General features: G+C 38.4%; 2 protein-coding genes across 3 annotated transcripts; one reads left to right on the top strand and one right to left on the bottom strand.

The window, feature by feature from the left end:
- Positions 1 to 24,655, top strand: LOC136259940 (UDP-galactose translocator-like). 2 transcript variants are annotated; one of them, XM_066053516.1, is made up of 4 exons: positions 1 to 92; positions 17,894 to 17,989; positions 23,175 to 23,413; positions 23,884 to 24,655. In XM_066053516.1, the coding sequence occupies exons 1-4, from the start codon at positions 8 to 10 to the stop codon at positions 24,526 to 24,528; spliced, it is 1,065 nt and encodes a 354-aa protein (XP_065909588.1). In that variant the 5' UTR covers positions 1 to 7; the 3' UTR covers positions 24,529 to 24,655. The 2 variants fall into 2 exon arrangements, with proteins under 2 accessions (XP_065909588.1, XP_065909589.1); XM_066053517.1 differs by lacking the exon at positions 1 to 92 and adding an exon at positions 11,044 to 11,221.
- Positions 24,533 to 26,766, bottom strand: LOC136259931 (uncharacterized). The gene is made up of 5 exons (XM_066053505.1): positions 26,608 to 26,766; positions 25,282 to 26,471; positions 25,144 to 25,220; positions 24,974 to 25,084; positions 24,533 to 24,883 (listed from the first exon to the last, which is right to left on the bottom strand). The coding sequence occupies exons 2-5, from the start codon at positions 26,196 to 26,198 to the stop codon at positions 24,627 to 24,629; spliced, it is 1,362 nt and encodes a 453-aa protein (XP_065909577.1). The 5' UTR covers positions 26,199 to 26,471; positions 26,608 to 26,766; the 3' UTR covers positions 24,533 to 24,626.
- Between the last annotated feature and the right edge of the window lie 1,216 nt (positions 26,767 to 27,982).

The following is a 27,982-nucleotide window of genomic DNA, read 5'->3' on the forward strand; positions in this document are numbered from 1 at the left end:
ATATATCATGACGTCACAACAAGTCCGGTTAAGAACGAGCGCGGAAAATCAGATGGCGAAAAACCCAGCTGCGAGCTCAAACCAGCCGAACGGTAATGAAATGTTATTGTTTGTGTTATGTGCCCACTAGATTTTTTTCTGTAATCAAGGGAGGACTAGTTTAATTGTTTCTTTGTTACTTTGTTTATACTTTTGTACGGCGGGAGGAAAGTCAGTAAAAATGAAAAAATGTTCTCGGGAAATTTATTTGATCACAAAAATCGACACAATTCCGTTCCTCCTTGTTAGAGTGATGAAACCAAACATGTGTACGCATAAAAGTACAGACAAAAAATCAACATAACCACGTGCACACCATAGATACTATACTTAAAATTGACTATTAGTAAGAGCTCGAGCTTATAGTATATGTACTGAGGAGAGTGTCCTACTCTCATATACCCCTGTAGGGTGTATTGTAAAGTAATGACACAACAACGAGGTGTTATGGTTTGTGGCATATGAGCATCCATGAAGTGTAAGAACTGTCACACTTGTGACATTCGGAACAGCCATATTCATGAATGGCCTAGCAAGAAATGCCTACGTCCATGAAGGCATGTTTGTAGTTTGGTGAAAAACACTGAGAGCTCAAGTTTGGTTGCTAGTGACAGGCTTGTGTACAATTGATATCATAGATACACAGACAAATACCTGGGATTGCAATCATCTGGTTTTTCATGCCGGATCATTGTTACCAGAAGCAGCAATATCTTCAATATTTATCACAAAGAAGACTAGTTTTACTCTTGTGACCATGCATTATAAGTTAGGTTTCTCCAATAATCATACAGTACTGTATAGTAGGGACCACAAAGGAGTGGGTGTGGCCCATGAAAAAGCATCACCCTAAAGCTAGCCTCACTTTTCCGTGATGACAATGAAGCAGTATTGGTTAGGTAAAACTAAGTCCAAACAAGCCTTCAGATCGACCTGAAACGCTTTCAACAAGTTGCTATATATGAAGTTTTTTTTTTAAATTAAAATTTTCTACTGACTGACTGAGTAATTGACTGATCCCTTCAGACAAGTGTAACTCTATAATGGCTCAGGCTACGGGATTGATTTTTTCACTGTTTGATGTCGCTTTGGCCCGAGATCTAGAGGTGCCTTTTGGCCTACCACAGTACGTATAATGCATTCTTCATAGACTTACCAGTGTCCTCCTTTGTGTCTCATTCATCTTTGCTGACAGCAAAAAGTGTTGATTTGGTGGTAGCATGAGATGGCTTCCCTTCATAACGGAAATCGTCCGTATTTTTCATAGTGGCTACTTTGATTGCAGAGGTGCTTTTCGAACAGTTCTTGATTTGTAATGCTGTGTAACGGGTTGAACATAGCTGACAATGAAGCGTAATGGATACTTCACTTTTTAGACAATAATTGATAGCTGGGGTGCGCAGCACCATTTCTTTCTTTTGATGCTGTATGCATGGGTTCACCAGTCATAATAATTTTATTTTACAAAAAAAGTTAACAAACAAGTACACAAAACAGTTTGGAATTTTCAACTAGAGTAGGGACCATAACACATCGATAAAAAGTACTGAAACAAGCTGGAGTAGTGCATGATATTAAATCACAGTAAAATAATCAGAAGTGTTATATCCCTACTGTGCTCAAGATAATAATGGAAATGCACAGTAGGGATATAACTCTTCTTATTGTTTTACTGTGATTTAATATCATGCACTACTCCAGCTTGTTTCAGTACTTTTATCGTGTTATGGTCCCTACTCTAGTTGAAAATTCCAATTTTTTTTGTGCACTTGTGGTGCCTACACTTTGGCCTGTCGCACTGAGAGACACACCCACACACCAGGCCCAGCTGCTAATTTAACCATACCCATGCCAGGAAGCTCTCACATATAGAAATGTATTGTGAGTGGCATAATTATTTTACTATCCTGCCTAAAGTGATCCAGCAAATGTGTTTCTCAGGTACTAGTCTGTATATCTATGTCGATATTATGTTCAATTAATGGCATCATAATTGTACAAAGAGAAACAGGTGAGCTCAGAAGTCTTGCCTCATAAATGTGAGAGTAGGACACTCTTCTCAGTATCATACAGTATGGTAGTACCAAGAGTTAATAATAGTGGTGGGAAGAGTATCCAACACTGAATATGGTCTGTGTAAAATGAGCGCGTAGAGTGTAATTGCATTCATTTCACAGAAGCCATACAGAAACCTACCCAGTTCCTTTCTCTCACAATTCATTCCATAGAAACCCTTTGGATACAACTGCACTCTACGCGCTCATTTTTGACAGACCATACAGGCTCTCCCTACCACTATTATTAACTCTTGGTAGTACTGTATATTAGGGATCATGGAGGTTTGGGCTTTCTGGCTCAAAAATATCACCCAGAAACCAACCTCATTTTTCCTTCATGACAGCTTGGCAGTGTTGTTTAGGCATGACTAAGCCCAAAAATGTCTTCAGACTGGGTTCAAACCCTTCCAACAAGTTTCTATGAAAATTTTAATTTTAGCTGAATTTTCTACTAACTGACTGCCTGACTGACTGATGCCTCCAGCCAAGCATAACTCAACAATGATAAGGCTACGGGCTTGATTTCTTCACTGTTCAACGTCACTTCATCCTGAGATGTGCCTTTTTGCCAACCACAGTATGTACAATACATACATCATGGTCCTCCTTTGTATCCCATGACAATGCAAGGTGTCGATTTGCGATAGCTTCCCTGTGGCTGTGCTGACTAGCTATCACACAAAATGCCCGTATTTTCTGTAGTGACTGGATTGATTGCAGAGATACTTCTCGTACTGTTCTTCATTTGTAATGGGTGGGACATAGCTGAAAATGAAGCATAATGGCCACTTCACTTCTTCAGTAATTGATTGTAAGGGCACACGTTCAGACGCAAAATGGCATGTCTACATGGCACCGTTCTTTCTTTTGATGCAGTAGTTGTAATTATGTTAATAAAAAGTACCATATTTCCTTGTATAAAAGCCCAGGCTTTTATTTTCTTCACAGCATTTTTGACCTGGCCTGTCAATGAATAAGGTCTTTAGTTGAGACTGGGCGTTTATTTTGGATTGGTCCGACTGATGTCTGGCATTTAATCGATTTGTGGTGGTGGTAGAATAGGATTGCTGTAATGGTAAGCATAAAAAACAGTTATACAGTGTGTTGACTATGTAGTCAAGGCTTAAAATGATTGGAAAAATAGTTGTATCATACATATCTGCATGCACGCAGACTCGCCCGGACTACTCACGTGATTACTCATAGTACCTTCATCCCTCAGAAGGCTCTGTGAAGAAGCAACAGCAACAAGGGAAACAAATAAAGCCATTAGCAGTTGTAATTTAAGATCAAAAGTATGTAAACTATGTTGCATAGTTTATGTATCTATGGTGATCTTCTCGTGCGATGATCAAACCATGCTGCCACATGGAAACGGGTCCATATCCCTTGTCACTGAAACTGGGGATGATATTTCAACAATTTTAAATTCAGTTTTCGGTCTGGTGTACTTAACAGCGCTTATTGCACTAGTGTGTAACAAAAGTTAGAATCCATCTATGGATACAGAGGTAGATCCAGAAGCTTTAAAGGGAGGGGCACACCCAGCCATAGATGCAGGTGGTTAGAGTGAAAGGTTCTCTAGCTGCAGTGGTCCCTCGATTATCCGGCCATTGATTAACTGAACTTTTGGTTACCCGAACTGTAGCGATGACTGCTCTATTAGAGTATTTTATATAAGGTGTGCGTTCTATTAGAGTAATTGAGCAAGGCTCTGTATATAAATGAATGGGTTTTGATTATCCAAACTTTTCGATTATCTGAACATACTCAGGACCCAACGAGCTCGGATAATGGAGGGACCACTGTATAGTGTTACTGTACACTCATTATGCTGCTATAGTGCACCAAGGCATAAACTACCAAAAATTGACTTTATCTTAATTAACCCTTTAAGGACCGCTGCCGTAATATTACGTCCAAAGTAGGTATTGCTCGAAAGACCAGCGCTGTAATATTACGTCCAAGATTATTGGCAGTAAACAAAGAGCTATAACTCCGCAACAAATGAAGCTATTAGATCGAAACAGGGGCCATTGTATTCGCCATTCATAGGCGATTCTTTTGATATATAAGGCCAACTTATCACGCAAAACTAAGCCTGTATAAAATTCCTAACAAAGTACAAACATTTAATATTTACACAACAATAAAACTAACCTTGTAGAAATCGCTCCATAACTTTGGCTGTGTTCATCGTATTAACTTCAAATAAAGCTCAAAGTGCTCACTATTTAGAGGCGAATAATTTGATATACAAGATCACGTGATGCGGTTTTAAAAAACTAAAATGGCGGACTGTTTTTATTGATTGTGTCACGAAGAAATCAGTCGCGTGTAGGTGTTTGAAACTCACCTTAGTGCTTTTAAGACATTGGTTCTACACTTTGGTAAGTTAGATAATGTTGTTTATTATTGTCAGGCGAGTCTTTTAGTATAATTTGTTATACAATTGAGCATTTGTAGGGGCTTTGTCAATGCTATAAACTTATTATATTTTTTTAAAACACTAAATGCGCAATAATCATAAAACGTGTGGGCTTTTAGGGTAGACTATGCACACAATTTTTGGTCCTTAAAGGGTTAATTAGCACATATCTCCATAATTCATGGAGTAATTAATATAAGTTTTGGTGTGGATGTATATACCACTATTACCTAACATTTGCACCCATAGTTTCCATGGAAACATCAATCAATTAGTGGATATCCTATAAAAACCTATTTTTACATTTTTCGCTTCTACTTTTACATTTTACATCAAAACTTCAAAAGCTATGTGCCATATGAAATCCTTCATAAAAGGTATTGACCAAAGTTATGAAATTGTTTTTAAATTGAATAATATGTCATTTTTAGGCAATTTTGTAAAAACGCTACTATGGTTTCAAAAACCCAATTATCATAGCCTGTTTCCCAAGAGGATGCTAAATTATTACTATCGATCAAAATTTTCAATTTGGTTTCTGTTTGTAAAAAATCGAGCAAAATTTCTATTTAGTGCTTATTATGAGCACAGCCATACTAGTGGATTTTGAATTAAAGTTTGGCTTCTCCTGATCATTTTTTATCACTGGAGTGGAATCTAATTGTTTTACAATGTGAAAATGCTACTGTACAGAGGAAACATAAGAAATGTATGTAGGATTGTCAAAATTTCTGATAAGTCATATTTCAATTTTGGTAGTTTATGCCTTGGTACACTATATCTGAGTGGTCAAAATGGGGTATGATCATCATTGTCAACTTCACTGTTCTATTAGAGTTATTGGCTGCTCTATTAGAATACAAAAACAAGGACAAATTAGGAATTAAAAAGTTTGATTAAGGATCATAGGTATAAAACTCAGTGAAACAAGGAAGGTCGCCTACACCTGCAGATATACTAGTGGACATTTAATCCTTACTTCAGTCAACACCCATGACTGAATTAGGGAATAAATGTCCACTAGTATATCTGCAAGTGTAAAAAAAATTGAGTTAAAGTAAAACAATGAAATTCCATAGCAACTCAACAGAAGCAATTTTGGCTGCTCTGAAGACACCTTTGGGCTTGTATATTTTTAGTTTTCTTGTGAGAAAGTACAAACCTCCATGATTCCTAATATACAGCACTATCGTACTGTATGATAATGTTATCTCAAGTTGCTAATGATTTTCTATATGGTTAATCAGCCAGAAAGAGAAGTAGGGGATGCCCCCACGTCCCTTTTAAATCTACCTCAATGAAGTTACTTGATACAGCTTCTTTGTACATATGCTTTGTATAGCCCCATACATGCATAGTACCAGAAAAGCTGTAACTTGAAAATGCCTGCAAATGTGCCATTACAGAAAGACATCATGAGGAAATTGTTGCTCTCAGTTGAACTCTCAGCTATTTTCTTCACTGCAAGACATGAGGCAAGACCTTTCGCCAGTACTGCAGATCACGCATGCTACACACAAGGTTTCAAATACAATCCTTTGTGGAGACGAGTGTTCTACTGTAAGACTGCCTAGAACACTGCAGACAACAAAGTAGCAATATGCTTGTAAACTACAGTAGCCATTGGACCCATTCCTCCAGTGCATGACCCATCCCTCCAGTGCATGACCCATCCCTTCTGTGTCATCTCATTCTCTGTACTCCGTTCTGCCTACCATCTTGGCTATCCGGGGCAGCAGGACTGCCAGCTCCACTATACCGCTGGCTGAACTGCACCTTCAGTGGCAAAACTCCATTACAGGCAAGCAACACAGATTAATTCTGTTTACATCTCTGTTGTCAAGTCAATCCCAAGTTCATATACAAGTAGAATGAAACAGTAGGGATCAAAGAAGTGAAACAAGGGAATAGCTACAAAAGAGCCCATTGTTTATACCTGCAAAAATACTTTAATCTCTATACTTCAGTCATGTTTAGCTATTCCCTTGTTTCACTACTTTTTTTTCTTTGATCCATAATCTAACTTAATTTTTTGTTCTACTTGTTTGTTTACCGTATTTCCTTGTATAAAAGCCGCATTCAATTAAACGCCTGTCTCGATTATAAGCTAGGGGGTTTCCAGCACCTTTGGAAAATAAGCACCTGGAGGCCAGGGCTATTACTTGAATTAACATTATACCCTACCTAGCGAGGGAGAACTCTGGTACACATTTAGTAACACTAAAGCAATGGCATGCTAAAACAAGCAACAAAGAGCCTCTACACGTGGCTTAGATCAAAGCGCACAAAGAATATGTGCACAGCATGTCAGTCACTCTCCCACTTTTTGTGAGAAGTGGCCAGCTTATAAGCAAAGCACTTATTAATTTATTTTGTAGTATCTATGACCATACACACTTACACAAAACTTAGGACAAAAAAGGCTTTGCACAGCCATGAAAGTCAGTAAAGGAATGGAGGTTTGCTGGCAAGGAATTCCACAAATGAGTGGCATTGCATCAAGAAAATAAATGCATGAAGGCTAAATGACATCATTACCTTAATGGATGTAGCTTTTACCCATTTGATCAGGCAATTTTGCCACTGCTTGGGAACACTACATCTGTGTATCTTGTAACAGAAATTGTGTATTCTATAATTAATTACAAAATTAAGAGTGTTCTATGAATTGGTAGAATGTTCTGATATTTCTGAAACACTAGTACTTTCACTGCAGTTGTGAACCTGATAAATTTGAGCTGTGAACCTGGGCTGTAATTGAGCTGTAATTACAGCCCAGGTTCACAGCTGGGCTGTAATTGTGGCACTGTCAAAGTTGAGCTGTGAACCTGATAAATTTACCATAACCAGTTAATTGGCACCTAATTTTTGGCGTTCAACTGGTTTTCAACTGGTTTTGCAAAAAAATTGTCAGAAAATTATAAACTGTATCTTTGTGGTTTTCCAGAAATGACGATTTTTCAGTTTGCTTAATACTTATGGCCCAGAGGAGGTTGGACACACTTTAAGCATCACTAAAACAATTAAGCTAAAGTAGTTTTGTTGAGGAGGGTAACATGTCAATTGCTGTGAAACATCATTCTGTTCATGGAACATGTGCGTGACAAGTCTGGTGAAGTTGCATACACAAAGCCGCAACTTATTAATTTCACCCAGAACTCAAGCGCTTCTTACAAATTTAGGTACATTGCCTTGAAGCTTTGTGAGGCATGCTCTGAATATCTAATGAACCCCATCATTTTTCAGTTTTGTATAGCGACTATATTGAGGGTCACGTGAAATACCAAATGAAACAATGCAATTAAAGGCAACATATTTAGGTGGCACTTAGAACACATCCAACTTCAATTCATCAATTTTAGATGTGTCATTGACATGTTGTGTTGTGGGAACAATTGGATACTTGGTTGCGGACCATTCAGCACAGAAAATGCAATGGTAGTACCATTTACTGTGTAACTGCACTGCATTATTCAATAGCAGAGTACTCAAAGTAATATCACTCGAGTGATACAGACCACACAGCTGCAAATCTTGACTGGAAAAATGTGTTTACTAATGCAGTGTACATCAGTGCCAGGCTTCTCATTTGCCACATGTGTGAAGCTTAGTAATAGCTTGGTTGTCAAGAAAATTATATTAGGAAACAGTATCCTGTGAAATCAAACACTTCTTTGATGGGGTGCGTGGCATGTAAATATCACATTCATAGAGTGATGTCAAGAACCATCATCAATACAGTGCATACCTAGAGTACATACTTGGTGGTAGGGTTGTAGCAGGAGTATATATTAAAACCCAAGAGTGTCAAATGGTATATTAGCCCGTGAATAATGATTGTGTAAAATAACACGGATATTTCAGTAATTGTTTGTTTTCACAAATGGTAATTTGAAATGCGTACATGGCAACGGGTCTTTGTTTGCCAGTTTTCCGTGCCATTCAACCAAGTATTCAACAGTTATTGTAAGGATCCAAGATAACTCCAGCTTGCTTAAAAAAAAAAAAGGTTACACAAATGAGTATGTTGCCATGCCTTCAGATCCGCTTGGCAGTGCCAGAACTTTATCATTAATCATTTCCCTTTAACATTATCATGTTTTCACTTGATTTATTGGCCAAATTGGGCTAAATACAGCAACCCTTAACGACAATATAAACGAACAGTTACTGAAATATCTGTGTTACTTTACAAAATCATTAATCATGGGGTAATACGCCTGTTCGATACTCTTGGTTACTATTATATACTCTTGGTTGTATGTATGGCAGCAGCAGTTGTTAGAGGTCATGAAGTACCACTCAGTGATAGTAGACAGATGAAGTGATGGTTTAGCAGAAGTTGTGATATCATATAATCAGGAGCCCTAAAGTGCTGCTGTATGGGCTCCACAATTAATAGTATTCCACATGACATTGTTTCATGTACAATGGTATTTTCCTGCTTTGCACACACAATATGTGTAGCCATTCATGTGAGGATTTCCGAATCTTTGCAACACATCTGTGTAGTACAGTTTAAAAACATGATCCTCCCATCATGACTGGTGAACTGGACCAAATGGTATGACTCAACTAAGTTGCTTCAACTTGCTTGTTGATAGTTTTTGAACTCGTGTATATACCAGTATTTCACTCAAAGATACAGGGATACATATCTCATCACGTATTGCAGGTATTTAAAATTTCACATAATGGACTCACATGTGAACACATTACGCATAGGCATTGCAAAGACTTGGAAATCCCCAGTTTACAAAAATCATCAAACAGTCCTGATAGCCCATCACACCACCCTGTGTATAGTGCATTGTGATGTATGTTTGTGTGTGCAGTTGCAAAGATACATACCAGTTTTGTTTTTAAGACTAAGTGTCTTTACGTAGTGAAGTTGTTGTATAACTTGTAATTTTAGTGCCTCTCTAGGGCATGCAATAATGATGCACTCAGTAACACTTACTTTTACCTGTTCAATAGCACATTTGTGTGCCTTGCGGTGCTTATGGTAATATGTAGAACTGAGTAATTCAATATTCTATCTCACAAGCTTCACTATATAAACAATTCTTAACTTGGCCTTTCTATACTTTTAGTGTAATTTTATAATATGTGGGTTTTATGGAAAAGCATATACTATCTCTTTAGTAATCGTAGAGTGCTTAATATTATGTATTGTTTCTTTCCCCCTACTTCAAATGGTCATCATTGCTTGAAGCCATACTCTCCTCTACTGAATGAGAATCACATTGACATCTCAAAGGATTCCCACAAGTCATATTGTTACTATATAGTGCTGACAGCTAGGCTCCAGTAACATTCTCTTGTTTTGTGTTGTTGAACTGACTACTCTTTAGTGAGCTGCTGTATGCCTTGTGCACTGGTTGGTCAGTAAATATAAATGCTTTTAGGAGTACAGTTAGGAGCACCTGAGCTCTGGTCTGGGAGCTTAAATTTTAGCACTTAGATAAGGGCGTGCAATACTAATTGGCCCTCCACAGCAACCTGACCACATATAAATAGTAGATGCCTCTCCTATATGCCTGGCATCACAAATGTTTCCTAGCTGGTTTCTTTAATCGAAGGTCAAACAAAAGTGGTAGCCATTAAATTGTACTTGCCTAATTTTCCTTCTGCTAAATGATATCTATGAGTCTGCAATCCCTTTATAGTGATTTCAGCCCTATCAAAAACCATACCTGCTGGGATAACAATAAACCACGGAACTTGCTTTCTGCAGCCACAAGGGAATTCTCCTTAATTTTCACGTTATATAAACTTTTACCCCGTAAAATTCTGTGTGGTGTTTATGGAGATGCCATGCATTAAAGTTTACGGAAATAAATTTTCTGTACAGTAATTTCTACATCTCTCTTCCTCTGATATTCTTGTTAAATGATACCAAACCACATACACACTTCTGCTACTTTTTCCTAGGGGGCTTATGGGGTCAAGATTTTTCTTCAACTTTGCACGATATTCTAATTTGATTGCCTTGAAACTTGGCATAGTTAATCTGGCACAGATAAATGAATTTATATACCTGTCTGATAACTGTGTGTCTGTCATGTGCAATCTGTTAAATGATTTTCTGTTTTCATCAGTGTCCCTGCTGCATGTACTTCCCCATTTTAAAGGTGTAACTGTTATTTGACAAAATATTGAGGATGTGTAGCTACTTCAGTTTTCAAGATTGCTGCACTCATACAATAGCTACCTCGTGCATTGTGCAGTGAACATTCTGACAGCAGAGGGAAGTTGAACCACCAGTTGAACTCAGTGAACTGTCATGAAGGACGACTATAGCTACTGAAATGGATGTTTGTTACCACATGTAGAGTTATCCAAGTATTAGATAGCTAACTGCCAGTTATGCAGAGTTGAGGTGTGAAATGCAAGTACTAGTGATATGGATATTTAGTTAAACCTTGGTTAATTGATGGGCTGTCGACTGGACGATCTTGCAACTCAGAAGCCTATTAACCACACCCAGGGGGCGGTGGCAGTTACCTATCACGTGAATACGTATGAACGCCATAGCTAAGGTCTTAGCAACGGGTTAAGCAGCGTCCTTACGGTCTCCCTTTCTTGCAGAGCGTTGTAGTGTATTGTGCCATGGCTGACCAAGACAACAAAGTACCAAGCAGGGTGGATGACAAGGAAGACGAAGCAGTGGGAAAGGCTCCTAAGAGCAACGGTGGTAAGTAGTTTGTTGTATGCCTCTCAGAGGTTATCCTTTGAGACGAACAGCGACCTTGGCCCATTCTACTCGCTGTACAGTAGTTAGTCTCGTTCTGCTGTTACTATAGCTGATATCGCGCGACCGTCCCTTTTTTGGCGCCTATAAGCACCCCAAAGTTCGGGGCGCTTAAAAAGGGTTGTCTTCCTGATCACACGTACAGTCGATTGCAGAATTCTTGAAGAAAAAAAAAGCGGTATCGTGAGTGTTTCCGTAAGGCCAACAGTTGTAAATTCCTTGTTTCCCGTCCTAGTCAGACGAAAAATACCATGCGGGCGGGCGGCTATTATTTATTGGCAAAATCTATAATTGTTTAGTATCAAATCCAATAATAAATTTGCATGCAGCTCTAAAATTACCATGCGGGTGGGTGGCAGGAAACAGAATCTACAATTGGCCTAAGGCTCCTTGTGAGTAAATTTTGTTGTCCTTGCTACGGATTCAACAACAATTGAACCACACTAATTGTTTTCCTCAGTCTGGCTGATCCGGCATCACTACAAATACATGGAATGTTTATGGCCCGGGAAGAGAATTTTCAACAATTCTGCAATTGACTGTATTGGACCTCAAATCTCTTCCCGTCTTGTCTTCAAACTCACTAGGTTCCGCCATAGTCTGTCGGTGCCTGCTCCTTCACAAAATAGGGAGGATCTGGTCACTCTAACATTACAGAGTTGTAACTATACAATGTAATTAAATGGCACATCTAGCAGCCATACAATAGAAATAGGTTAATGATTGGCTGTTGACACAACCAAACATATTTTCATACTGATTGCATAGTCTGGCATGGCCGCCATTCAATTAGAATTAAAGGTCTGGTCTGTCTAGCATTACAAACTTGTGCAGATGGAATGTGGTATTATGTCATGATCACTGCATAAATTGAATTCATATCAAGACTAGGGCTGGGACGAAGCTTCGAATGTTTCGGTGGTTCGAAGGTTTAGTAAACTTCGAATTTTAAAAGTATTCGAAGCTTCGTAATGCACTCATTGTTTACAAAAGAATTACAAATAAAAGTCGTCTTTATTGCAGTTGCTTATTGATCTTCCGCGATCGATGTTCATCTCTTCGTGGGTGCCACGCCCACTTTTAAACCATCGAAGTTTAGCTTCCTACCATAGTTATAGCCTTGAAACACCTTATAAAGTGATAGATATTGCAGGAAAACGTCCGTTTAGCCATTAGTTGATGTTTACCTATGTATGATTGCAGTATAGCAGACATGCCCATTTGCAATCGATCGATCGCGTCATTCAGTACTGCTGCCATGCACTTTCCAAATGCTTACAAACTTATTAAATAGGACTAGAAAGATAAAACTTCAGAAAGATGTTAGTAAGTACAAGAAAACCTGTAACTTGAAAGCTAACACCGAATGTTCGAACATTTTATAAGCGAATATTCAAAGGTAAAATTCAATATTCATCCCAGCCCTAATCAAGACACACTACTGTGTGGCCAAGAAAGCCTGTGCGCCACACCATGAGTATATTGACAGGAAGAAAGAAAACAGCTTTTTCATGCATGTATAGCTCCATGGCCCCTTCTCCAAAGCACACCATTTTTGCATTATAGCTGTCTGCCAGGTAGGGTAGGGCACACAGCAAATTTGATTAAATTTGCAACAGCCATTTGTGAGATATGGGCGTTCAAAATTTCATTTAAATTTTTTTTTCTTAGGCCATATGGGGGCTTCGATTTATTTTCGCACACTTTGCAAAAATTGCTATAAAACGTAAACATGCGATTTGATTGTCTCGATCTTTGGCACAAATGAAGAGCGTATAAAGGTGAAGTCAAGTACTAAGTTTGCTGTAAATATGATGAATATTCAAGCAGTTATGAGTGTTTATTCACGTAAAAAAAAGCGAAGTTCTGTCACGGCTACAGGGTAAACCAACTATGGGAATATCTTGAAAATTGGTGTGTACATAGACTGATCATTGTAGCAGTGCTTTTTGATAGTTTGAAATTAGCAATAGAGTTACAGCTACAAAGTTATAAAGCAAAAATCAAATAAGTGTAAAATTGCAGGATTGAGATACTCTAATAGAGCAGTCACCGTGGGGTAAAAAAGGTGCACAAAAATGTTTTTAAAAACTTACCAGGGTTTGAACCAGGGACCTCCATACCTAACACCCACATCCTTAACCACTGAACCACTGCTATCTCGGCTGATCACCTCACTTAATTTCTGCTTTATAAATGAAACTGCTATATATAAATAAACTTTTGTAATTTCATAGATCTACCAATAGAAGTACTACATTGTTCTAGAACATTCTATGTATGTTCTTTTAGAAGTCCTCTAAAAAATGTGCACTCTTTTAGAGTATTACAATAATATTACGAAGTAAATCATGCAATACAATACATATAAATCTGTCTTCAATAATCATCATTGTATCTGTATAGATAAGAAGAAATGTGAGTAAAAACAAACCTTAAAGTCAGCCATAGGCTGGTTTTTGGGCCTTATAAAGTACAAAAAGAAGTGAAATCCACACAAAAACAGTCAAGCTGTGAAAATTGGTGCGGCCTTAAAAAGCCTGGGTGAAAAAAGTTGTGAAATCAAAGGTGGCGGCCAAGAAATGGCTGCAATGCTGTTAAGGCTAATAATTTTAATAATGGCTGTACATTGTTAAAATTTATCAGTATTAACATCATTGCAGCCATTTCTTGGCCGCCCACCTTTGATTTCACAACTTTTTTCACCCAGTTTTTTTAAGGCCACACCATTTTTTCACAGCTTGATGTGGATTCCTTTATTTCTGTAGTTATCGATAATGTCTAGAGGTCAGCAAAAGTCTTCTTAACAAATTCCTTTTATTTGGCATTCAGAATGGATATCTTCACATATCATTACAAAGCACAAGAAATTTTGTATGAGTTATATTAATTCACAACCAAGCGATCTGAATGGTGTACCTGATTCTTGTACCATACGGCCTAAATATTTAAATATTTCGAGGGGAGAAATTCGAGGTTTTTGGAGTTAACTGAAAATTTTATCCTTGAAAATTTTAGACCTCCATATATATTACATATGGGATTGTTTGCAAATCCACGAAAATTTTATTTTTACATTGCTCAACCTCGAAAATTTTGCCCCTCAAAATATTTAGGCTATACAGCAATCTGGTACAAGTACATGATTGCTAGACAGACCTGACCCTTAATTCCAATTGAAGGGGTGGCCATGCCAGACTTCTAATTAGGTACCATCACGAGTACATTAGTTCCAACTTCAAGGTTCTTTACTGCCTCCATCTTTTGTTCTTTTAACTATTGTTGATTACAAGCAGCCTTAATCTAGAGCTGAGCAATAGTGACGATTAATCGATTATCGTGATAATTAGTAGCAATCGTGATCTTGATAGTATACTATCGTGCTATTGTGATTACTTATCCATATCTATGCCTGGTCAAAACTATGGATAACAAAAGCAAAGATGATAATGTTGAAGTTCAGAAAACTGTAAAAGACCGGTACCTTGAGCATGGACAACAAAGATAACAACTGTAATACTGACACATAACAAGAGTGTTAGAAATGCAGATATGTGGTGTGTACGTAATTGGAGTATTCAAGTGTTTGTATATGTGAGGTTGAGTGTCTTTAATAACTGTTAGTAACTATCGTGATACTATCATTATCGTGATATAAAAGTTACTATCAAATCGTGATTAGGATAGTTGTACTATTGCTCAGCTCTACATTAATCATAACGCATCTTCACAAAAGTTTGTGGCAAACTCTTCTACATATTACATAATTCTACAGTGTCTATGGTAACTCCAAAACAAATGTCACAAAAATTTAGTAATTACCAACAATGTTATCTGATTGTTTTCTTTTATCATGCTATAAATTTTGAATGTTAGAATGACCAGATCCTTCCTCTTTTTTGCAAAGGGACGGGCACTGCCAGACTAATACTGTCATGTGTTCCGGTCTGCTCCGTCTCGTGAGCTTAAGGTCAGACATGGTTTCAGAGTGTTATGGTCACACCTGTACCAGCTCCACCAAGAATATGCACTTTCAGCAGGGGAGCAACCTCAAGTGATTGTGAGTACCTGGCTAAGGAGTACAGTAAGGGTTGTGTCCGGGATCATTTGATCCCCATCTACTTGAAGTTAGCCGTCAGGGTGTTGTCCCCAAGCGCACACACTTGGACAGTGGCTACTAAATGTGGACATAGGAATCCAGTGTCAATGATGGTATTCCAGAGTCCTTATGCTCCTTACCTATGTCACGATTCAGGATGTAGCATGAGGTGTTTAGAGCATGGGTTAGGGGGCCCAGCTTGCTAAGGTTAAAGTGCCTACAGAACTGTACCAGTCCATATAGATAATTGGCAAATAAGTAGTCTTGTTTGTCGACACTGCTCTCTCCTTTAGGTTAAGGCCAGCCACCAAGACCATCACAGACATAGCTGAATGGATTGTCAAGCAAGCTGGTGTAGGGTTTCTGATCCACTATTTGGATGATTTCCTGGTGATTGAAGCACCTGATTCTACCCCACACTCATCAGCCCTTTACATACTAACCTCCACATTCCATTGTTTGGGTCTCCCAATTGCCGAGGAGAAACCATAGTGCCCAACCATTTGTTTACCGTTCTTAAGATTTGAGATTGGTTCGCAGTCAGGCTACCAACACCCCATCCTCACCAAGAAAAATGTATCTTAAAGAACTGGAATCATTAATTTGGTCATCTGGCTCATGGAAACCGTGTGGGAAGACTTTCACGAGACAGCTGTTTGAAAAGCTTGCCAGTCTTAAGGTTTGCAAGCTCAAGCCCCATCATAGGTCGGTGAAACCTCATACTCAGACATTTCTGGTGGGCAACATTCATGGAATGGAACCTCCTTCATACCTTGCAGCAATGAAGGCACTCACCACCTTTGGACTGACATCTCTGGTACTTTTGGTTGTGTTGCGGTTTACCTGCCAATACCTGGTGTTCCAGGAATATCCTGGCAACAGATTCAGGCCGCAGCAGGATGTCTGAAGGTGATTCCCTGGCCTCTGCTAGAGCTTCTCATCATCCAAAAGACATCACCAATCTGGACGACACTGTTCTTGAACTGTTTCTTGCAGGCCTAGCAGACTCCAGACCTATAAATCTGGAACTCACTATTATATATAATTCTGTAATCAAGTCTCAGCAATAACTCCTTTCCAAACTTATTGACATAATTTATTCAAGATGGCTGTTCGGCAGGCACAATCAAGAGCTACTCAGCAGCTGTAAGATACTTGCAGATCTCATTGGGCCTATGTAAGAGACCCCAGATGGGAGATATGCCTAGGCTGAAGTACACACGATGAAGGGAATTAAAAGGTCTATGTGTCCAACCTGGAAACATCTTCCAACTACACCAGATATCTTTGGAAGTTGAGGCGAATGTGGCAGCCATCCCTAGATTCCCATGATACTTCTGTGTTATGGGCTGCAGCTTGTATGTGCTTCTTAGATTTCCTGCGCATAGTAGTCCCAAGGTTAACAGCTCTGCTAGCATATGCTTGGCGATATCAGAATGGACACCAACAATACGTGGAAGTTTTTATTTAGGAGCCACTTTTTCTCTCCTCAACAATCCTTCACTACTTGGTTGTTTGTGACACAAATTTTCTCTGTTGGAACCTAAGGAACAGTTTCTTGAAGTGGTGTGAGAAGGTCTAGCAATAGATTTGTCAAACTATGCAGGTCACAGCTTCCAGATAGGTGCAGCAATCATAGCAGCTAAGTGAGGGATCCAAGACTCCTTAATGGATGCTGGCAGATTTGGCCTACTTTATGCATCCATACTCGAGAGGCTCCCTCTGTTCACAGTGGCAAGGAATTTAGTAGTAGCATCATAACACATTGTTGGCTGTGCCCACATACATGGCTAGAGACCCTTATCATATTGCTTTTATTACTGTGTATCATATGTCAATGTAATTATATTCACAAGCTTTGGGTTTTATTGATCTTACTACATATGCATCTTCTCTTGTACTGGAGCTACCCTATAATCATGGGCTACTTGTGAGCCTGTTGGCCCATTGAAACATGTGGAGGCTTAAGTAAGTGGTGACCCAATCCTTCGTCCACCTCCTGGGAGATGTCTCTTGGTCATGGGAATCACATTATTGAGAGCGTACTTTATTTAAACTGAAGACAGTGAACCATGCATGGTGTTATAAGTTCAGGAAGCTTGCATCATGTACAGCTATTTAACATAAAAAGATTGAACCTTTGTCATGGCTACAGAGAAAGTGAATGTAAGTTAACCATCATAGCAGTGCCTTTTGAAAGAAGTTGAGTAACATCTACAGAGTTGTGTAAATAAGAGATACTCTAATAGAACGGTCACTATGGGGGTAGATAAGGTGAATGAAAAGTTGTTAAGATTTGAGCCAGGCACCACCACACCTAACACCCAGTCCATTAACCTCTGAGCCACTACTTTCATGGCTTAATTTCTATCAAGTTTATAAGTTACTTTAAATCTACAATACTCATATGAGTGACTGATTGTATAATGACTATTGTGTATGACTAACAGTTACTGTCTTATATCACTCTGCGTGTATATTGTAGTGATCATGTGTGTTCTCTTTGTATTGTGTAGCTGTGTCTCCATACTTCAAGCAAGTGTTGCTGATCACCCTGGTCATTCAGAATGCTGTCTTGATCCTCAGCATGCGTTACTCCAGATTGGTGGAGGGTGAGTAAAATGTATTGTAGTAGCTAGGCTACACTCGAGCACTACGCCTGACAGTACATGTGCTGAGAAGAATGTGACTGTTCTATTAGAGTGTTTTCAATTTGTGTGACATTCTTATTAGCTGAATACTAGGAAGTAATCTTTTGGTACAGAGATTGGCCCCCTGTCAATAATTGATAAGTGACCAAATTTGATGACTTCATATCAAAGATGTAGCCACTATTTTGTGGGGAGGATATGTTGAGACAAATGTGACCGGATCTGCAAAAAAGGGACATAATCGCACAAGCCTAAATTTACAGTATAAAGCATTGAATACATTGGGTGAAATACTTGCATATCATTGAAAAAATTTCGTAAATTTTTTAAACCCCTCTTTCATAGTGAAGGAAGGGACTAACAATAAAAACCTGGATATCATCTTATTCACCTACTCAAGAGGAGTTGGAAAAATCTTTGTTTTGTTGCAGTAGACCCAAGGACACGTGAGTTATGAGCATTTGTTTACGTCATGTCTAAGCAATCGTACGCGATTGATTTTTCTTCACGAATTTTGCCTTTGTATGCAGTGAAGAAGGGCGAGTAAAGGAAAAACTCACCTAGTAATTGATTCCCCCGTTCATGGTGAACACGATAGTGAAAATTTTAGCCCCGTTCCTCAATCCCTTGGTAAGTTACAATGGTTTTTGTAAGTGCCTGTAATTTATTTTCCCTATACTTGCTGTACAAATCGATTTTCTGTTGTTGCCACTTTGTAGGGCTGTAATTCTCAAAGTTATTGGCAAATGAAGCTGAAACTTTGCCAGTGGGTACACTTGGCTAAGTAGATTATAAATATTTAATAAACAGGAATTTGAAAAAAATGTGATTATGTCCTGTTTTCACAGATCCGGTCACAAATGTACTTGTATTGCTACATCTTTGGTATTTAAACTTGACAAGCATCCTGGAACTTAACTGGAACGTACTCTCTATCTTCACTATGACTGCTGACTGGAAACATAATGGTAGTGGAGTACACATGGGAGTCTCTTTGAAGTGTACTCTTCATTTTGTAAAATCTGCTGCTGTTTTAGTAGCTAACTGCCATTCAAAAAAGCAGGCCTGGTTCACTTGTTACATATCCATTATTGCTAGACCACAACCATCAGTAAAAGGTTGTTCTGTTCTTTGCATCATCAATGGTTCCTCCTCCCTAATGCACTTTTGATAAGAGTATCAAATTTCTTATGAGGTCAGCATAACACTTTGAGCTGATTCCTCAAAAACGTTTAATAACTCATGGATGCAATTACTCACGATCTTGAAATTTGGCTCATTTGTAGTACTGCTTGACCTGCTAAAAATATTTCAAAATCTTTTTGTTCGGCATTATATTTACAGCCAATCAAAATTTTCACAATGCATTTCCTATGGGGAAGCCATACACTACAGTGTCCATTACAGCCCTTTCCCGAACTTGTAATGGAGCCAAACTGTACATGTCTGTTGTTGACACCTTTGCTTTTACCAATAATCATCTGGTTGGCTGAAATCTTAACTCTGTTGAGAAAAAATCCACATTTTATTTTTAGCTGATTTTCAGGATTCAGCTCAACGTGAACATACTATATAAGTATTTTAAGAAGGGGAAGTGCATTAAACATCCTTAGCACCTGTGTCAATAAAGCTATTTGTTTACTTAGAAACCTGTTAGTTTAACATTAAAGCAGCACATAATCTCTATCTGCAAATAATGCCACATTGTTGTTGACCCAGTGTGTCAGTAAACGAAATCACTAAAATGTCACTTTATAATATCCATTTCTACTTTATCATGTACAGCTGTTATACTATATATTTGGGTATTGCTTTCTATGTAACACATTTTTTTGTTGGCAAAGTTGATGTTGTGCTATTTCTAAAAACCAGGTGCCCAGTTAGTGCCTTGTTGGGTTGCTAAGGAAGCAGGAATTACTTTATACCTCTTCTCAACTGTTTTATAGTTTTGCTATCACATTTCCTTACAAAAATTTGCATTTTGCGTATGCCCTTCATTTTCATATGACTGCAAGAAGGTCACACTCTCTTTCAATATGCCTTTTTTTTGTCTGCTGTTAATTTTTGGTAAATAAGTTGCCTTTACAACCCATAAAAACTGTTCACAGCATGTTTAAGATCTGTTTTACTCATATTTTAAACTGGCATGATATTTACTGCTAATCTGCCTGAAAATTTACAACAGGAACTCTATATAGTATTCAAATCCGTTTCTCGCACATTGATCACTTTCAAAATATTCCTGTTTGCTCGAGTGCATACAGACACTCAGAATGGTTTTTCACAAACCAATTCTCAGAATGGTGTGTTTGATTTTTAAAAAATGCTGTTCCAAGGACTTCCTGATTCTCAAAACACTCAATGCATGCTCTTTTGACTCCATAAAAATTTTAAATGATGATGGCTATCTCAGTTATAAGATTGATTACTGGTGAATGGTTTAATATGTTAGTGCTATATTTATAGTTAGCTGACAAACTACACAATTCTCATCACCATACTTTTATACTGCAACACTGCCATATGTGATTGCTAGTTGGCCATTTCTTCCTGGCTTGTATGTGAGGCATCCCATCCTATTCATTCCTCCAAGAGGTAGACAGTGCTATGATCTGTTTGTTATGTTATCAGACAGAGCAGCACTGCTGGTAAACTCATGCTTGTGCCTGTTTTGGTGCTACATATGTATGTATTCACAGCCTCCCTGTATCATGTTTCCAACTATTAATGGAAGTCACCAGTCATTAATTTTGAATCACTAATAGTGTTCTTTTTATTGTATTCACTGAGACTCTGTAATGAATTAACTGAGTACTTAGGACTTACTGTTTTCCCTGCTGTTTCACTATATGACCTCCATATTTTTCCTGTTTGACATCTGTACTAGTTTTTCATTGAATTGAATGATGATGAGGAGGTTGTGATCTAAATAGTTTCAGTGACTAGTAGGATTGCTTTCTGTTTTGCTGTCTGTGAAATTATACATCCATTTCATAGCTTATTCAATGGTACACAATGCCACATTGGTGAGGTGGCAGTGATGCCAACACTGCTTGAAGCATATCTTGGCCGCTGTGTAGAGCTCATAATATTTCCATAAATAATATTACAAACTCTTTTGTGAGGTGTATGCCTTGGAAATGTGCCAGTTAAGACTTGTAGCTTGTTACCAATGACATCAGCTCAGAGAATGAATTAGTAGACAGCAAGAGCAAGAGTTCATAATAATATAAACTTTATATTATGTACTTTTGGTAAGAGGCTAAGTAAGCACTTTATCCACTACACATATGAGAAGTTATGCATCATGCTTAGTGATCCTCAATCCTGCTGGCAATTGTCACCTTAAGTCAAGAAGGTAGGAACTAAGGCTTGTACCGTATGCTGTATCCTTTACTGGGTAGTCTGGACATCTGTGCCAGTAATGTTAGATTGCCTGAAAAGTTGCTAGACATACAACACTCTTGTGGGAATCTTTAGCCTCCTAGTTGATGCCTACTCCTTCTTAAGGATTTTGTTTTGTGTTTGTGTGAATCACAATATTATGTTGTTATAATATGTAACAGCTGGATTGTAAAACCCCTCAAATAGGACCACTGAATCCAAGTGCAATATGCTACTAGCCAACTTGGCAGCGGGTTGTTTATGCACATGGCCAGCACCTGCTTAGTGCAGCCACCTACTCTCTAGAGTCAGAAAATTATGGACTGAAAGTATATAAACCAGCTATTACTATGCTACAGCCCTAATCACTTTACTTGCACATTTCTCATACTCTGTTAGCCTAGTACTGGTTGTTTGTGGGCCTATGAGAACATGTTTACCATGAAGAGAGTTGTGAAGAGGTAATTACTTCAATCGTACATATGGTAAATTGGGTTTTCCTTTTCTTACATTGCTGCACCTATTAATTCCCTCCTTTAACATAAATCAGGGGGGTTTACTTGAAAGAATGATTGATGTAACTGGTGGTGAAATGTGAAATACCCACATGTATAAGGTATAGGGAAATGCACCATTACTCACTCACTGTACCTAGCCTTCTCCATGACTTTGTTTTTGGCCATCACAGCTTATTGTTGAAGTGTGTGGGTATGTTGTACAGTTATGTTGTTTTCTGTTTGCTTGTGTTAGTACTCATGCTAATCATGTTACATTACATCAAATTACATCAAATTACATACTTTGAGTGACATCACAATCGAAGTTTAAGATGACATAAGGGTGTGCTTACGAACTTGTGACCTGTGAAGTACTTGTGTTGTTTACTTTAGTTTTATGGGTGGCCATTGGAGTAATTGTAACATGACAGTCACAGTGACTTGTATCACATCATCACATCATTAGTACTAGTTAATGGTCAAGGTGTGTTTGTAATGACTCTGAACATGGTCTTGGGTGTTGACTGATATTCCTTGTGTGCCTAAATAAAGTTGATACAGTCAATTTAAAAATAGCATTGTCTGTTGATTTCACCCTATACACAAGAGTTACTCTCACAATCAGACACACACAATTTTCACTTACCACTTGTTGAGAAAGGGCACCCCAAGTCTTCTAATAACGTAGCCACCAGTAGTAGTGCAAACTTTACTATTATGTAGACGCCCTCACCTGTTAGTATAGCAGGTACCAGCATGTTCATATTTATGGTGTAGTGTACTACAACTGATGATATCATTATCTGTAACAGATCTTGTCCAGGATATCTTTGTGGCTAAATAGCTATCTGTTTCAGTTTCAATACTGCACACCACACACAAGCTCACACCACACCTATCCTGTTTGATGTGATAGTCATATACAGCTTCTAATAATTCTTGCGCGACAGCAAAAAACAAGCGAAATCACGTGTATAGCATTTTGTCCAATCAAATCGATTTATTTTTGAACTTCAAACTATAATTACCACATGTGGCTTCCGCTTTAAATTTGTTGGCGCGCAAGAACTATTAGAACCTGTGTAGTAGGGGAAGAAGCCTATCATCACACCACACACATGTGTGCTTGGATGTGTGCAACAATTTAGACGCACACACACACATGCACACATACACACGCCACACACACACACACATACCTACAACTGGAATGCATATCTATACCTGTGGGAGTGGTAGTTTATTTACTGTGTGATATTCCTCAGGTAACCAGTATATCACAACCACAGCTGTAGTGATTGCTGAGACAATGAAGATGTTTGTGTGTATTGGCATCATCTGGTATCAACAGCCTAACACATCATCCTTCGTTTCCTTCCTACATGAATCCATCATAGTCAACTGGAAGGATACTCTCAAGTTGTCAGTTCCTGCATTTGTTTATGCCCTCCAGAACAACCTCCAATATGTAGCAGTTAGCAATTTAGAAGCCGCTGTGTTTCAGGTATGTATTCAGCCCACTGGATTCTGTTATAGTTTTGAGTACGTACTTGAATCTGTTTTGTCTGCCTAATAGTGTTATGACAAAGTGGTCAATGTTGTTTTGAGTACTGTTAATGTGTATCATCTGGAGATATAAATGTTACTGTTTGCTTACAGTATTACGTATGAAAAAACAGTTTGGCTTATTTCTACATAACTAGTAGTTGGCTTCTGTCTTTGCTATCTATGTTTGGTCAGTCTGTGATCAGTTAAGGGATTACAGTGCCTTAATAGCTTAACCATATCACAATTAATATTGTTACCTACAAAGAACTTGATACAGCAAGAATTACAAATTGGTCAGTGAATTTTCCAAAGAAGGCCTAGGAATAGAATTACTAGTACCTGGTATCAGCTGTGATTGTGAGTAAAGTTTAAAGGTTGCTTTTGTAGTTATGTTCTCATGTTAAAGTGATGCTTATTATTGTATAGGTGCTCTATCAGATGAAGGTATTCACTACAGCCCTGTTTTCCGTGGTGTTGTTGGACAAGAAGCTCTCTTTTTTGAAGTGGGGATCTCTTGTTCTTTTGTTCGCTGGTGTCTGCTTGGTCACCGTGGATCCTTCGTCATTTGGAAATAACAGAGAGAACCAGTCTTTCATTATTGGTGTTGTAGCCGTAGCTATATCCTGTCTCTCTTCTGGCTTTGCTGGAGTGTATTTTGAGAAAATATTGAAAGGAACAAGTGGATCAGTTTGGCTACGGAATATTCAACTGGGATTTTTTGGATCACTGGCGGCTGTTGTTGGAATGTTGATGCGTGACTATGACAAAGTTACAAATGATGGATTTTTCTTTGGCTACAGCACGTTAGTTTGGATGGTGATTATCCAGCAAGCTGTGGGTGGTCTGATTGTGGCAGCAGTTGTACGCTACGCTGATAATATTCTAAAAGGATTTGCCACCTCAATATCTATCATTGTATCGGCGCTCGCTTCTGTTCATTTGTTTGGGTTTACACTAACACCACTGTTTGCTGTGGGAACATTACTTGTAGTAATCTCAATATACATGTATGGACAACCGGACAAGCCAGCTGCAAGTAAAGATTCATTACCACTCACAAACAAAAACTAGTATATATTTTCATATATTATATAAAGTATAAACAATTTAGCAATTGTACACACATGAATGCACATAAGTAAGATAGTGAATTGTGTCAAAACAGTAGTTCATGTATATAATTGATACCAACTAGAAAGTCCAGATAGATCAGCCCACTTGAGATTCACCCATACTTCTCCAACATATTTTTTTGATAGGAGAGATCCTTTAGTGACCACTATATGAAGATGCATTCTGTCTGTACAACCTTGACTGTCGAGGTACATCTCTGCCAATGGGTTTGCTGCACTGCTGAGTACTGTAGACACCTTCTTTTTGCAGATAACCTCCTTTCCTTGAACCAGTGTTGCTTTAATAGTACAATCTACAAAGGAAGCAAATATCCTTAATAACTTCCTGTAAACAACCACTTATATTATTCATAGAAATAATATTGTATACAAGTTGTGCTCACCATTTCCTGATACAGTAGGTGATCTTTCTTCTATTGTTCGTATTTTCAGGAGTAGCCTTCTGTGCTGTACCAGACTGAATCTCATCCTGCCACAGGGTTCCTGAAGATGATCTGAATTAGGAATACTTATAGTAAAATGCAGCCCATTTGTCCAGTTAGAAAGAACTTACCCAATTTGGGTATGAACTGGCCAATCCCTAATTCCTTCCTTTGTTGACTGAGGCTTATTTTGCTTCCCTCAGGACTGCTGTGTGAAAGAAACAGAGACCATAGAATTGAATGTGTTTTAACATTAATTATTATCTTACCTTGATGTTGATGAAACTGAGGTCTTGCTTGGACGAGATGCCTCACTGGGTGACTTGCGGCTTGCCTCACCAGATTGCTTGTGACGGAACAGCTTGAAAGGTGCTTTTATCTTTTTTGCCTTGATGAAAAACATGCGAGACTTGTTTGGAGCAGGGGGCTGTGGTATTGCACTATACTTCATTTTAAAAGACATAATTAAGTTTTCTGGTTTTGATGCCAAGTTATGGTTATCCTCCTGACTACTGTTCAGTGGAGAGTCACACTGTGACAATTCTGTTGAACTATCAGTTTCAAGTAAAATCTCAACACTGGCACTTCGATGACATGGCTTCAGTCTTGGATACTCATTCATGGGTACATCACTGTTTGCACTTTCTTGTGAATGCTTTCTAGACTGTCCTTGTAAGGCTTGGAATTCAATTGCATTGTCCATGTGAAGATTATTCAAACTGCAACTTCTTCTCACCATTGTGGAACACTTGCTGCCCATATTTTGAGCCTCTTCATGCCAGAGCACTCCTGGAGATTCTGTTGATGAATTTGAATAATTAGAGAAACCTGAATTTCTGTTCATCGATGAAGTCTCACTATGATGCATTGAAGTATAACCAGATGACGGTGAGCCCAGTTGTTCTTGTTTAACTTCATGTTGTTCTGGGATGGGCTTTTTGTGCACCTCAGTGTCCAAACCCCAGGCAGGGTGGTAAGCATGAGGCTCGACAACTGCTTCAACTTCCATGGTCCTTCCATTGGCTGAGTAACCAATGAAGGGAGTGTCCTGTTGTTCATCCATTGATCTACTATTGGAATAGTGTCCTCTCTCTGCTTGTTGATAGCAAGAGGTGGGCGGGCTTTTAGTATCCTGAGCTGAAATATCTTCTTTTACATAGGACAATTTGGGACGCATCACTAACATCTTATTACTTGACTTGTTCTTTTTGGAGCTTGTCTTGCTTTTTAGCAAAGGTGGAAACGTTCTTCTTCTGGTTGTAAGGTCAGGCAAATTTAAGCTGCTAGAACTCTGTTTCAAGGAGCTGGTAGCTGATATAACTCTGTCAAACAATCTGTTAATTATTGCTCTTTTCTTCACACCTACAGGTGTGGCAAGCTGTGGTAAATTATGATCGTGATCAGTCAGCGGATACCACGCTGCAGTACTATTGATAGAAGACGATAGGTTGAGAAAAACCTACACAACGATAAAAAAAAGATTATAGTGGACTGTCAAACCATTAAATACAGCTACGCAGTGGTGACACACAAAAGCTGCTATCAAAACTATTACAGTGCATTATACTATGATACATGGTGTACAGTTCACTCACCTCTCCCGCAAAACTGTATTGCTCGTCGCTTTTGTAATCCCAGACAATAACGTGCAGTCCAGCACCAGCGAGCTACACAATTTGCACAACGAAACTGTTAAATGATGTTCAAGCACGAGAATCCTTTGTTATAAATGACCCTACAAGCCGTACAAGTTAGTTTAAGCGATTGCATAACTTTATTACTATATAAGTCAGTGAGGTAATTAGCGCCTCTCCACTGCCTCACTGGTATGCACCGGAGTTAGTGTTCCTGTTCCTATCTCAACCAACTACAATTGAATGAACAAAGCTATAGTGTAGATCATTTCATTGGAAGTATTCAGGATATTAAACCATGCTAACTTCCAAGAGATATATACCATAGCTTTACTGGATGTACTTACTGAATTTTGTGGTAGATTAAATGGCTCTAGTTTTTGGTTCCAGACAGGATGGTTGGTCTGTGTCAAACTCAGTGACATTTCACCATCACATAATCCACTAGGACTGCATTACCACACAACAGTGACATATACTGAGTACTGAGCTAGCTATATAGAATAGGTGTACCTTATGTCCTCTCCTATAATGGTGATATTTGCTAGAGGGTTTGTCAATACACTGCTGGTCAGTTTTGCTTGGTGTAAAACCACCCCCAGTTTGCCAGACTTACTGTATGCTATTGACAGCTGGTACAAGTTACATTAATGCCAGCTACTAATAAAACATTCAGATAACTCACCTGTACTTTTCCATAATTCATAGTATTCTCCAGTTTCATTTTATCCACCGTTGGAATAGTTACGTGTTCGTCATTACTGTTTTTAGGCTCTTGTTCTTCAAACACCCACTGTTGCTGATCACTGAAACTTATGACTGACTTTCGACGTGATCTCTTAAACCCTCCTGGTTTAAGTGCAGATTCCACAATTTCTGTGATAAGTTCTATATAACTTAGCTACAGTTGGATTAGCTATACTAGTGTACCTTCTTCCTCAAATACTGTATCTAATTTTCCTTCTGTTATATTTTCCTGTCTCTTTTTTATTGCAATATCAACATCACTTCTAACGTATACAGAAATCTGGCATCACATTAAAGAAGTACTATAGCTATACATTACCGTTTCTCAGAAAGAATAAGCTTTAGCTCATTGTTGGGTATCTTTTGGCTTAAAATACTTTTTATTCCCTCAAATGTTTTGTTTATCAGGGATATTCCATTCCACTCATGTACAATTTGACCTGTCTCAACACAACAGTTGCATATTCGTAGGTTTATATACTATTTTGTTGTCTCATACCAACAGTAACATTTCCTAAGATGAATGCAGGGCCTTCAATGTCCACATCAGTCACACACGTTATCAGCCCACTATTTGATGCAATACCTC

Source organism: Dysidea avara, chromosome 7 (genome assembly GCF_963678975.1).
Source record: "Dysidea avara chromosome 7, odDysAvar1.4, whole genome shotgun sequence".
NCBI classification, from domain to species: domain Eukaryota; kingdom Metazoa; phylum Porifera; class Demospongiae; order Dictyoceratida; family Dysideidae; genus Dysidea; species Dysidea avara.

Coding starts and splice junctions, on each gene's coding strand:
- LOC136259940 (XM_066053516.1), top strand. CDS start 8: ATGACGTCACAACAAGTCCGGTTAAGAACGAGCGCGGAAAATCAGATG. Junction 93..17,893: donor GAGCTCAAACCAGCCGAACG/GTAATGAAATGT, acceptor TGTATTGTGTAG/CTGTGTCTCCATACTTCAAG. Junction 17,990..23,174: donor TTACTCCAGATTGGTGGAGG/GTGAGTAAAATG, acceptor GATATTCCTCAG/GTAACCAGTATATCACAACC.
- LOC136259931 (XM_066053505.1), bottom strand. CDS start 26,198: ATGTTAGTGATGCGTCCCAAATTGTCCTATGTAAAAGAAGATATTTCA. Junction 25,221..25,281: donor TCAGTTTCATCAACATCAAG/GTAAGATAATAA, acceptor TCTTTCACACAG/CAGTCCTGAGGGAAGCAAAA. Junction 25,085..25,143: donor CCAGTTCATACCCAAATTGG/GTAAGTTCTTTC, acceptor TTCCTAATTCAG/ATCATCTTCAGGAACCCTGT.